The 14,044-nt window shown below is 39.2% G+C and overlaps 1 protein-coding gene across 4 annotated transcripts in view; it reads right to left on the minus strand.

The window, feature by feature from the left end:
• Positions 1 to 2,837: 2,837 nt before the first annotated feature.
• Positions 2,838 to 14,044, minus strand: part of CDK13 (cyclin dependent kinase 13) — a 47,795-nt gene continuing 36,588 nt past the window's right edge. The window contains exons 12-14 of one of the 4 annotated variants that reach the window (XM_088167735.1): positions 12,579 to 12,730; positions 9,062 to 9,637; positions 2,838 to 7,981 (exon numbers count right to left, since the gene is read on the minus strand). In XM_088167735.1, coding sequence (XP_088023861.1) covers positions 7,125 to 7,981; positions 9,062 to 9,637; positions 12,579 to 12,730 — 1,585 coding nt within the window. In that variant the 3' untranslated portion in view covers positions 2,838 to 7,124. Of the gene's footprint in view, positions 7,982 to 9,061; positions 9,638 to 12,524; positions 12,731 to 14,044 lie in introns of all 4 variants that reach the window. The other 3 variants (XM_088167746.1, XM_088167741.1, XM_014883469.2) reach the window with 3 other exon arrangements.

Raw genomic sequence — 14,044 nt, forward strand, 5'->3', positions numbered from 1 at the left:
TTTTCAAGAGTATTTGTGGGGCAGGAAAGGTTACAGGACTGCATATGGATAACTTTGGCTGCTGTTTTTGTCTGCTGTGCAGATCATCTTCTGTTGTCCAGTGTGGGGATGTTATTTAATTTTAGCTCTAGTGCAGGAAGGCAGGGAATGGCCTACTCCTCTTCTGTAACTTCCATGTATTTTTTGCTACTGGATTAGCTGCAAAGCAGAAGTCCCAGTTTCTCAATCCTACATTGATTTGCAGGTGGTTTCTAACATCCAAATGCTCTCTGAAGTGCAATACCAGTAAAGAAAAGCAGAAAACTAAAAAAAAAAAAAAAAAAAACAACAAAAAAAACCCACACCACCACCAAAACAGGTCTTGCTTTGAAACCATTCCTGTAGATACTTTTTGCAGTTGGTAAGGATGAAGGAGAATGAAAATAAAAAATAATCTCTTCCTTACTCCTTGTTCAGGAAAATCACCTCCCAAAGTCAGGCTTCTGTTCAGCTCTCTGTGCAGCCCATTCCTTTCTCAGGGTGACCTGGAGACAGAGCAAGGAGAGAAAGCAGCACTGGCAGCTCTTCGGGCACTGATGATCAGAGAGGCTCCCAAAGGCAGGGCAAGCAGACATCAGTGCTTCCTGACCACTGCCACCTGGGCAAAACCAAGATCCTCGAAAGGCCATAAGGGAGAGTGCTGCTCCCCGTGATGGAACCTGTTGATGCGCTTTACACATTTGTAAAACGGGTCTGGAAAAAACTTGCAGGAGGAAAGAAAAAAGGCACCTGTGTTAGAGGTTGCTGCACATTAAACTTGCTTCTAGCTATGTCCTCTAGCAACTAATACCACAACCTAGCACACAGGAGGGAGTACAGCAGAGACATCTGCACAAGTCAAATACTAACCACTTATTTCCCCAAGTTACCTTAAGGGCAGCACACAGATGTCAGATCTGCGAGTACAGAGCTGGTTTCTGTAATGCTTACCCTTGAGTATTCCCCCTAGCCATGTTTCCTCTACACTGTATTTCCTAATATTGGGAAACAAGCTTCAGAGCCTCTTTGCAAAAAGTCCTGTTAGAGGTACATTCATCATGTGAGATTTGCCATATCAATAGTACGTCCAAAATTCCCCCAGAGGAACTGTTGAAGAATTGAAGACGTGCTGTGTGAAGTGATCCAAGTATTGCCTATTGGCGAGGGCTGCTCTAACTGAAGAAAAAGAAAACATTACCATAAGCCTCAAAGTTCCTCTGACTGTGCCTTCTCTCCATAGGCAATAAAAAAGGCCCAAAATAAGCAGCCATTACAAGTAAACGACTCTAAAAGCAAAACCCTCAAGCTCCATCAAAGTGAATGCAGTTGGCTGGGAAATGCAAGTTACCCTTATTTGTCAAATGTCTGCCCATGTTTACTGCAACTGCAAAGTGCTCCGACATTCATTTTCTTCCACATGGTGGGGGAGTTTGGTAGCTCTAATCCTGTTCATCCAGATGGCCTGTCAGGTTTTATAGGCATTCCTTAAAAATTGAAGCAACCTAATCCTGGTTCAGATATTTTAAAAGAGATTTCTGCAAAACTGCATTGTTCTTTAAAGCTAGCAGGCAATAATTCACGGCTCTGACAAGAGGACTGGTTTCCTCTCTTGCCACCAATTTCATAGATCCATTCCTTGCTCGGTGTTGATACAGGCTGTTCTGCAGTTACTTGTGTATCTCCTCTTTCACTTGATGCTATTTTACTTGCAGCTGATATTGAAATGCAGATCCCACCGGAATTATTACTGGTACCTTATTGCACAGCTGGCTACCCCGATGGCAGCAAGAGCTCAATGAAAGGGATGCCACACCATTCTCAAACCATTTCAGGTTCATGCTCCAACATAAACCAGAGCCAACTTCGTCACAACTTTGTTATGAGTTGCAATAGCAGCTTTCATGAGAAAAACTGAACAGACAACTAGAATTGGTTACGCACAACTGCCGGATCTGCTACGTGCAAGTCAACACCCTGTGAAATACAGCCTGAGCTTGTCACCAGAACTGAAGGTCAGGTTTTAATTGTAGCTGTCACCAAAATATTGTTTCCAGAGTGAGATGTTTTGGGCTGCAGCTACACATCTTGTCAGCCTAATGTCAAATGACACCTATGTAACTGCTGCTGGCCCCTGTAACTTCCAACTGCATTTTCACTGCCCATCTATTGACTTTATCAATGACAAGTGATGAAGCAGCACTCTGCCCAACCTCAAGTTTAAGAGAACTGAAGATAACAGCAAGTGTCATATTTTTGGATGAAGGTATAGCATTTATTGAAAGATTCAAAAGGTTTCATTAGATTAACTAATACAGTAGGAAACAAGCTAGAAAAGCCTCAGGCATTCAAAGCACAGTTGCTTAAGCCAAGCTCAATTCACAGTGTCTGGATCTTTGGGTTTGATTTCCCATTGCTTCGAACATGCACACCATCCTCTTTAAAGAGACAGCGGTGGAGAATATTAACTGCACTTCTGCTTGGACACTGCAACGAAAAAATGTCACGTTGTCCATCGCCCACCATCCTGAGCAGCTCACAGGTGCTGAAGCAGCAGCTTCTCAGCACGGGCAAAGCCCCTGTCCCACACCCAGGTCCCAGCACTCTCCCTGCTCTTGGGGCACCATCAGTGCTCAAAGGGATGCTCTGCTGCAGCTTTGGCTTCTGCATCATCCACGCTGCCAGTCCCTGCAGGGCTCCTTTGAAACTGGACTGGAGCACTAAATGGGTCTTGCAGAATTTCAATACACTGAATATATTGTTTAACCCAATGTTCTTTTGAAATGCTATTTGACAACCAGAGAGGGAAAACAAGGAAAGACTTCAATTTTCATGTATTTTATTTACAGGCCGCACAATACATTTTATATACAAATGGCTTAAAATAACAAAGAGTAAGCAAGCTGAAGCATAACAATTTATTTTAAATTAAGTTGTCTCGAAATAACTCCTGCAATAAAGTTTCTTCACCCTGATAAGCAAGTCAATTTGATTTTAAGTCAACCCAAGGTAATTTTATTTTTAAAGATAGAATTCAAATAAATTTTCTGGTGATTCCTTAGTTTCATTACACACTTCTGCAAATACAGAACATTCCAAAATTCTCAAGAAGGGTAATAGCTAAAATTTCCTCATGTAAAAAACACTGTAACAGAACAGACTGGAGAAATGTTGTATATAAAACACTTGCATGTTTTATTAATGAAAAGAAGAATGCAAGTAGTACATCTGACATTTTTCTCTCTCAGAAACAGAATTCGTGGTCTAAGACCTAATTTGCCTGCAGGCAAGAGGTATCCTGTGTTACTTCAATACTTCAGTTTTTACCACACAATTATCTATTAAACTCATCCAACTGTAAACTTCACCAAAACTGAAACTACCTCCACCAAAACTGAAAGCAAAAGGAGAAGAGTGCTCAAAACCGTTAAGAACTTACAACATGGCACTTACTGCCTCTGCTTTTAGAAAGCACCTTACACTATTATGGGATGGAGGAAACTTAAGAGAGACCACGTTTTATGGAAATGTAAGAAAATATAGAAGTTTGCCATTTAAAAATTATTTTTCCAAAAAAGTGTATTAACATTTAAGGATACATGTATTTTTATATCTCTTCCCTAGCACTGCTCATTCTGTTCAGGACAACAACTAGCAATCAATAAAAGTGGTTTCCTTTTCCTTTGGCTGTATTTAAGCATTGTAATAGTCTAAGTGTTTTAAGTCATGGTCATAAGCAGTCCAGTTCGTGCTCACTTTCTTTCTCTTGGTATGGCTAAAGACCATTTAATATAAATTATGAAGTACTTGCTATTGGATAGTGCATTATTACAGTATTTCAGTATGTTTATTTAGAAATACAAACACACAACACTTACTTTTCAATGTAGTATCCAGGTCTCTGTAGCTCACTTTGGAATTGCAGCATAGAAAACATAAACCCAAAGGAATGAGGGAGAAAGTAATAAAAGCCACAGCTCCACAGAAAAATAATGCTGTTTTCAAAATGTCTACTACTGCATCAAAAATGCAAGAGCCACATGGTGTAAAATGCCAAACTATTACAGACTCTCTGCTGAGTGGAGTTCATGCATAAGGGTAAAATGCTGCCGTAAGCACCTCATCATATGATTTAATTCCAAAGAAATGCTGACAGGTAATACACAGGTTCAGTACAAATGAATGTGGACCTACTGTCCTTAGATCCAGGAAGTTCCCTGGCTGCTAAGCTGCCCAGATACAATTCCAGGCCAGTGGAGAGTGGCTGCAGGCACCAATCCTCCTGCTGCACTCTCAAGGGCAGAGCTCCTCACCTGCACCCGCCTCCACCAGCCCAGGAGGAAATGTGTCAGCAAAAGAGCCAAGAATTTTCCGTGGGTTGAGAAGTCAATTTTTTCAGAGTTATCACATATGGAAATACATTAACTTTCCCTCCAAATTATCCCAACACTGTTGTCCCAGGCAAATACAGTATTCAAAGTCACAGGCTAGTAACCCTTAAGCTGGGGAAAAGTCATTGTACAGTATTCATCTGCTACAGCATGCCAGTTTTGTTTCTGATTCATCTGGAAGTCAACTGTTTATTGCACCTCCTCTCCTCACAGTCAGGATTACTTGTGCTGGGGCTGTTGGGGTCTTTTCATGGCCAAAGACTGAAATCTATTTTGGTAGAACAATGTCTGAGAGTACTGCCAGCCCATGAGGAAACTGCACACTCATTTACAGATGCAGAGGGGACCGACTTCTCTGCATTGAATAAAACTAACTAAATGACTTGAAAATTTGTGTCCTTGTATTTTTGTATTGGAAGTCAATTAATTTATTTCTCTGAGAACTACTTGGCATTTGAACTTACCTGTGTTTTTAGCCAACTATTGCCTGCAGTTACACTTAAGTGCAGGTGAGTAACCCCAGACCACACATCTTTAGTGAAAGTAAGTGCATATAAGGTTTGAAAGTCTCTTGCTTGATTCTAGAAAAAAAAAATACAAAAAAAAAAAAGCAATCTGTGTGTGTATTTGTGGGTCTGGGTTTTTTAAAGATTAGTAAACAAAGAGCCTTCACTGTCCATATTTAAATGACACTAATGATTTTTATCTTTAAAATTTTACTAGCAGAAAAAACGCTATGGGGATGTCCTTACTCAAGGAAAAAACAGTCCAGTGCACTGTCATTCTTAAGCACAGGCTATTCAGGTTGTAAGTACTTGTTTCTGACCTGGCCCACTTCTATTTTCAGATAGCAGGATTTTCTACTGTGTCTAATGAAGGCAACTGCCAGACTTGGAGACAGCATAAGCAGCAGGACTCTCCATTCCTCATCTGCCAGATCCTCAAACACTACACAGTTAGCAAAGGGAATTTCTCCATGCTCTACAGTGTGGGAATCAGCCATATAGGAATCATTTTCAATTAAAGGATTTTTAACTAAAACAAAGCACCAACAGCTGTGGCTTCTATTCTGAAAATCCAAAAAGTCATTGACAAGACATTTGTAATAGTGTAAGTAGAAATTTTACTTTTTAAAAAGTAGTATTTAAACACTCAGTTACATAAGGTACCGATTTGTCAACTGGATAATCAGTTGGAAATTTGTTTCCAATATGGGCTTCAAGACATGCTTTTACGTACAGGCAAAATATAACCATACCTCCTCTCTGCAGGAGAGAGACCACTTGTTGTCAGAGGAAAAGAAAAAAAAAAAAAACCCAAGCAAAACAAAACAAACAAAAAAACAAACAAAGAAAAAAAATAAAAAACCAACCAACAAAAACATGCTGAAAGTCATAATTAGTATGAGGGTGGCTCTTGGTAAGAGTTTTAACTATAATAATTTTAGTTGTTCCGAGACACTCAATTCCAATATTAAAACGTTCTGTGGAATAGCAGTTATAAAATCAAGTAATTGGCACAATCACAAGTTTACAGCAAATTACAACTAGTGTCAAACATTTTGCCATTGCTTTAAATACTGGTCTTTTTTCCTTTGGTTACTTCCTACAATGCAGTACTTGGGGTAAAAAGACAAACAGTGTCAGCTTTTCACACAAAGTAAAGAAATTACTGCTGTTGACATTTAAGAGAAAAAAAACTATCTCATCACTTGGTAAGGACATACAAAGTATAGTTTATTTGGCAGAGGAACTAAAACACTTACTACAACTCCAACAGGGAGCTGAGGAAAAAACTACACTCTTCATTCTTCTCCTCACTTTCAACGTTTCTCATGAAGTTCAATTTGGAAATTACAATTTTATGTAGGTAAGATCAGGTCTCTAAGTAACTGGCCCATGTGAAGTAAACACCACAATATTCACCTGTTTGAGTTTCTTATTATTATCTGAATTCTCTTGTTAATTACCTAGGTTTAGGTGTTATGTTCATAGCAACCTACGAAGTACTTCCAAATTTTTGCAGACCTTAAGCTTACATGTTAAGGCACTTACCATTCAAGTAAAACAGTTTTTATATAAACAAGTGTGGGAGATGGAGAGAACATTTTACCAGAACACCCATTCTTTTTTTTCTTAAAAGAAAAAAAAAAAAAACGTTGACCAAATATTTATAAAATTTTGCATCAAGAGAAAGGTTGTGTTTTATTATCTGAAATGAGCACAAAGTACACCTTCCACAATAACACTGAAAGCAGTGCAAAGACTGACAGTGACCTTTGACTAAAGGTAGTTCTGTAAAAGGAAAAATACCAAATAAATCAGTGCCCTGCTTTGATTGTTGTAAAATTTCTTTTTTTACATAAAACTTGGTCCAAACTTACAAAAAAAGCACAAATGTGCATAGTTCAGAAGATCTGAAAGAGTGCCATAAAAAGCTGATGTCCCTAAATTTAGCATCCACTTAAAACTGCCAAAATACAAAATAAAAGTCAGAACTAGAGTTTGTGAACATGTACAATCAAGTCATCTAGTTTTTAGACAGCATGAGTTGTAAGCATTTTTTAATTTTTCCTACTGTATGCAAGACCCTTTTCCACATAAAAATAAAGCTGTTGAATTAACATTATTCAAGTCTGTTGAATTGCTGCTTTAAATTGCAGCTGGGGGGGGGAAGTTTTTCCAGATAAAAATGATGTGCCTGAGGAAAAACAGATACTCAATATGGTAATCCTCTGCCTCGCCCTCTCACTGCAGATGTGCTAATGTGTCCCCTGTATCCTTGGGAATAGCCAGGTCCTTGGGCAGGAGAAGTCCAAGTCTGTCCATGCATGTGGCTGATGCCAGTGGGATTTTCCTGTAAATTACTTCCATAGCTATAGTTGTGCATCTTTGTGGGCAAAGAGTGCGTGCTCTCTGGCCCTGTGGAAGCATCACTGCTGCTCCCCAAAACCGGGATCGGGCCATGGCTGTATTCAAACCTATGGTCTTTATCTCCACTGAACAGCATGGGGCCAGCATTGAGGTAAATGTCTCCGTAACCAGTTACTGAGCTGGGAAAGGATTCTGGAAAGGCCGATGGAGGAGGGGCAGCACCAGAGTGAGATGAAGCAGTACTGTAGTTATCCAAGGACTGAATATCTGAGTTTCCAAGGAAACTCCTCCTTTCTAATACTCCTGATGATCCGCTTCCTATTCCATCGCTAGTGCTGTAACAGGCAGATGAGAAGGACGATGAGCCAAAGTTATCCTTGTAGTCCGGGCCTGTTACATAGGAGTCCCTAGCCTGATAATCCACACCCGTGGGTACTGGCTCCTCCGTTGTCGCCTGAGCTTGATGCTGAGCCAGCAGCTGCAGAAGAGCTGCTTTCACTCCTGCGTGAGGATCTGCTCCTGAAGAGTTACTTATAGGCAAATGCTGATTCTCTGTCCGATAATCAAGGTCTTCATCAGTGAGCGGCGGAGGCTCCGGTGGCTCGGGGGGACGCTGGTCTGGAGGCAAGATCCGAGGGCGCTCCTGCTCAGGTGTTCGGTTCAGAAGCCTCATCTCAGACTGCCTAACTAAATCCTCTTGACCTAAGAAGATGAAAAAGAAAAGCTCTGGAATAAAAGTATACAAATAACAGGACCAGAAAGAAAAGGACTCCTTCCTGGAAAAACACGCAGAGGTTTGTTAACTTCAACTCTCATTAATTTGTTAGCTAAATTTACCAGTAAGTATATTGATTATTTTGGACAAAATTTGGCAACAGCTCATTTGCCTCAGGAGCATGATGCAAGTTACTTCTCAAAGTAAGATTACCAGGCAATCAATTAAAGAAAAACAACACAAGCTCCTTAAAAAATAAAACAGCAACACAAAACAAACATTAAAAATTCAAAGAAGGATCAAGAAAGATTCACAGATAAGGATAGAAGTCTTATGGGACAAAAGGCCACCCTATCAAAGAACAACACTACTCAAGGTTTATTTTAAACATGAACAAAAAAAGCACACCTCTCAAAAAAAAAAAAAACCCCAAACTCCTCCAAGAACAGCCCCCAAAGCACTTCAGAATACAGAATATTTCTTTCAACAGTTGCAAACACCACAAAACAACACATGAACCACCATAATAAATTGAATTTGCAACCCAAAAAAGATGAATAGATGAAAAGATGAAACTGTGGGAAGACTATGGAAGCCAATCCTATACCTCAGTGGAAACCTTTAGCCATGTGTGTGACAGTTACAGGTAACCACTGAATTTGACACTAAGGAACTGCTCTAGTCAGCATTAAACTCCAAATAAAATACTGTCTCACCAAAATAAGCTTCACCTAAACAGTCAAAACTGGCAAATTACATCTATGCATCTGCTACAAAAGACTGTCTTCACCACTAAGAACACCCCAACCCCCAGAATAATGATCAATGTTTCATCACCAATACTTGCATACCTCTTAGGTTGGGAATCATTGTTTGCTCTGTCTCTACATGGCACCTGTTAGACTAAGAGACAAGTTCTCTGATCCAGACGTAAAATGTGACCAAATCAATGTAACCTCCTATACTCACACAGATTTATATGGCAAACATGGTAATTCTCTACTCCCAAATTATTACATCTCTAGTGCTCCAGGCATTTGCTGGTTAGCAATAAAGGCATTCAGTACCTGCAGACATGTATAATGACTTGATCAGATGTGGGTAGCCAGGTGCTGGAGATTCCACGTCATCTCGGCTGACAGACACGGGAGTGGCGGGCTCTGGAGGCTGTCTGAGTTGTAATGACATTTCATTTCCTGATCCATTTTCCTTCTCCTCCAACACAAAATCTTTTTGTTTTGTTTGCTGAGCCTTTATTAACTGAGACAGCAGAACAGCAAATGCACTCTGCACAGCTGCCTGGGCAGCATCAGTCTCAACTTTAGGCTGACCCAGCTGAGCAGGTGGCACAGGGGGCACAGGGGGCTGAGTCACCATCGGCTGTTTCAGAGGCTCCTGCTCTGGAGGTGGTGGAGGAGGCGGCGGTGGCTGCTGCTGCTGCTGCTGTTCTGACTGTTTTTCACCTGCTGACAAAATTCCAGCAGGAAGATTTATTTTATTTAGTTGCTGCTGAGTCTCTGGGTTTACCTTAATATTCAATACTTGGGCAAACTGTGCCAAACTAACACTTGTTTTAGACTGTAGCAGGTTTAGCAGGATTGCCACTTCATTCTGGTTTAACTGCTGTCCAGTGCTTGTTTTTGCTAAAGACAAAAAAGGTGTTTTTAAGTATTATTTAGAACTGGCATATTTCAGAAACTCAAAAGAAGACTAATGTAGCATGGCTGACACAACTGGCAAAGCATAGGTTTGGACAACACAGAAATGGAATGCTTTCACCTATTAACTGTCTTTGGAGAGTATCTATAGGAAATGGAACAGTAAGATCCAATATAACCAAAGTGACTTTCACAAGGTGCACACATGCACTTGGACAGATGGAAAAGCACCGAGCTAGAGCTCAATTTTCCACAATATAACTAAGTTGGGGCTTAAGGCCACCTGCTTTAGGCAGCTGTAAGACTTCCAATTCCCATAAAATTTCCTATCTTTGACATATCACAATCCTTTGTTAAAAAGTAGCCATCTGCAAAATCAATTTCCAGTCATATTCCAGGCCATTCTAATTCAGCATCTGGGTTGTAACACCTGCCCAAGTGACCTGGCTCTAGGTGGCCTAGGAGATCACAGTATAAATGCAAAAGGAAGTGCTGACTTTGACGGACAAGAAGTCAATCACTCAGTAGCAGGAAATGTGTGATAATATACAGTTAATTTAATTAAATGGATTTTGCCACAAATAAGAGCAAATTATGATGATGCAGGGGAATATGAATAAGGAAGTTTGAATATCAAAAGTAGTTTCTCAGCTTCAAACACCCATTGTGGTGATTTATTTTGAAAAAAGTGAAGCAGCATGGATTGCAACATGCCCTATGAGCAAATGACTTAGAAAAGAAAGCAGTTAAAAATCAGAAAATGGAGTGTGTGAGCAGGAAGGCCGAGTTCTGAATTTTTCTTAACCTAGGTCAGCACAAACATATTCAGTCCTCTTCTATCCTTGCCACTATGCTATCTTACCAATATATTAATTCATAGCAGATTAGAAGCCACACATGACACACAAAAATATTAAGTATTTCCCTTGCAAAATTTAAGAGCAGCACAGCTGGAAAGTGCTGCAAAACTCACAACCCACAACTCTACTTGTAGATGTGCACCAAGATACAGGCACTTGGAATCTACTTAAGCAGGATCTAGGGACTTCAAAATTTTTATGTATTTATATGAATATAATCGACCTTCTATTCAGCAATATAAAAAAAACCCACAATTTTTTATGCCTTTTACTGCTGACTCTCACGTAGATGTTGTGATTAACAGAAGATTTTGTCACATCTGAGGATGGTATACCCAACATTAAAACTTCTCTCAGACTCAGTGAAAATTAATCAGAAAAATGCCAAATAGGGAAACCTATTCATTACTCTTTGGTTAGCTTTAAGCTCATTCTAACAGGAAACTCTATTCTGGGAAATATGTCATAACAAAATTATTGAGCTCTGAACAGCTCCTGTTAAACTGCAAAAAACAATAACCAGGGGTCTCATTCAAGAATCAGAACATCAGCAATTGAGACAATGTCTTTTTAACCTCTCCTTTTGAGGTGCTTAGAAACAAATGCAAGCATTTTGGCTACAGCATGCATTTGGTCATGGAGTTATATAATGTCTTATTAACAATATTATCTAAGGTGCATTACAGCTTCCAGAAGTATTTTATTTAATACAGGAAACGCCTCTATGCTCTACTGAAAATTAACTTGTCTTCTTTGCTATCTAGACGTATTTTTCTGTGTACATATGGGTAAACAGCAATATAAGCCTGACTGATTCTATTTGTTTAGGTTTTTTTGCATAGTCAGTATTAATGACTAACTAACTAATGAGTAGTCTCTCATCAGGATGTTATGTTATAAAAGCACAAAGAAGATAACTATCCTTTGGACTCTTTAACTAGTATCGTTTCATTGATGGGAGAAAAAGTTACAGAAAGTCATTCTTGAAAATGCTACCGAAACTTTAGCCTCAACATATGGATTAACAGAAACTCACAGCTGGTTTGCACAGTGAGAAACCAGATGAATAGAGCAAGAGGTAATAAATTGCAGTAAAATATGATCAAAATAACTACTTTCAGTGCATCTTTGCACAGAATATTTAGAGCTCTGCTCTACTGTTAAGATGGTTAGTATTATAGAATTGTCAGCTGCTAAGAATGCATAAACTGTTTTTAGCTGAACTACTCTATCAGTGTCATAGGACTTATGGTTACTTTGCACAATCAAAAATGGTCTTACATTTAACTTACAGGTATCCATTTGGTGTTGTTTCTCTTTTTATTTCTACATATTTTATAAGAACTATCACTTAACTGCTGAGAATCTCAAATGGTCTCCATACTAGAACCATTACATTTTATATTATATTTGTAAAACTTATCTCAAGCAAAATTCTTTGGTTAAGTTACAGAATCACTGGCAGTGCAACACAGAGGTAGATACTTCATGTCACACCAGCTTCTGGGGAGGGGGTAGTTTTGGTGTTTGGTTTTGTTGGTTTTTTTTTTACAACTTGATTTAGCCCCAGCACCTGGAAAGCTAAAGACTAACATAACATGCAGATGGAATCTGCTCTATCTGAAATAACAATTGTTCTAAACTCTGCCTTCTGACCAGTTTGTTAATACCAATAAAGCTTATCCAATCTACGGAGGCTGTGAGAAACTTTCAACAGCCACTGGCTTTTAGAATTACCAAAGAATTAGAGATGAGCAAGAGATAAAATTCCCTTGAAATACAGAGCAAGCAACTTAGTTGCTCTGACCAGGCTGAAGAGTTAGGTAAAACTGGAAAGGAACATTTATGTTTCCAAAAGCAAAGGCAAATCTTTTATAACAAAGATTAAACTTACAATAATGTTCCTCCCTCAAGAATTCAGGAGAAGTCAATACTCTGCAAATAACATGTAAAATTTCTAGAGGTGCAATCCAAGTAAGTAGGTAATTTTAAGAACTGAAAATATTACTGACCAAGTGCTACACTAGAGCTGCCCTGAGTTTTGAGTTGGGAAGAAGTTTGCATGCCTTGTGGGGTGTTGGTTCTGCTCTCATCCATGCCTAGAGACAGATCTTTCCTAGGGACTTTAGCTGCTGTAGAGTCATCAGTCATGCCCATCTGCTTCTGTCTTCTGCGTTTCTTACTCCACAGCTCATGGCAATCCTGCCACAAAGGAAGGCTGCAAAGAATGATTGGAGATAATCAGTTTTATCCCTATTTTTAATTTTTTAAAAAAATCATACTGGTAAAAACACTTAAGTTATACATAATGAAACTTTTGAAAGGTGAGCCTACTGGAACTTGGAAATACATCACAAAACATTCAAAAGCCAGCAAAATCTCAGACCTGCTTTTTCTGGCTGGAAACTCTTTACTGAGTGCCTCTTTCAGAAGCACAAGTCCTCCTGGCAGAAAGGGGAAAAAGTATCTTAAAAGGAGAATTATTCTTCTAATTATTTGTGTAATTCAAAACTTCAAAATCAATGCTGCACGGTTGCTATGAAAGACAACTTGCATACTACCAGACAACTAAATTATCAGTATAAAATCTTTTTCTTCAGGGTCCTTCTGTCTGCTTATAAAGCTATTGCTGAATCATTAGGTCACATGTTTGTGCACATTAACAGACACAGCTATCTAGTATCTATAGTGCACAGCTCAGGCAACCAAGAAAGTGGGGGGGAAGGAAAAAGTTGCAGAAATAAGTTGCATGAATATCACTTGATACTAGCAAAGCTGGGATACCAGGAAGAACATGGGGATATCCTTTAAGATATATGAATGCAGAGGCAAACTCTCCTAAGAAACTTATCTGCCACCAATTCTGTCCTTCCATTACAGCTCCCTGCAGGCATCTCAATTTCTGATTTCCTGAGGAACACAAAGACCCAAAGAAATACTGAGATGGGTAGTGAAAATAGTAGTTTATGTTTTCCTATTAAGAAGACGTATAAACTGTCTTAGCAATTTTGCCACCCAGGAACATGGAAAAATTAGCTGATACATGACAAGAGACACTGGAAAGGCAATTATGAGAACTGTTTCCTTTATTCTTTCCCTGCACCTGCCAATTATTTTCTGAAAAACAACTGGAAGCAAGAACTCATTGTGAGAAGTATCCTATGATCCTTCCAATCAGCATGTCCCTTTCTTTGGATGAACAGCTGCTCCTTCCCAAAACAGAACTTCAGCCTCTCAAGAGAACAGTTGACACTTTCCTGTGCTGTGCCAGAAGTGAGTGTGGTTCTTCCTAATTTTTAAAAGGATACCAGTGACTAGTTTGTTATGAATTTCCATATATCAGCTTCTAGAATGGATGCATTACCACATCCCTGAAGAAAAAATGATCTTCCCATTTACTTACTTTAAAATGCACATAAGCAACATGCTGTACAAGTGTTTCTGAAACTTCAGTAAACAGCTTGAGATTGCTGATTAGTGATTTTCACACAGAGAGAGATAGAGGCATACTCAGGCAATGAAACCTCTTTGG

Source organism: Sturnus vulgaris, chromosome 1, assembly GCF_052056855.1.
Source record: "Sturnus vulgaris isolate bStuVul1 chromosome 1, bStuVul1.hap1, whole genome shotgun sequence".
Classification (NCBI taxonomy): domain Eukaryota; kingdom Metazoa; phylum Chordata; class Aves; order Passeriformes; family Sturnidae; genus Sturnus; species Sturnus vulgaris.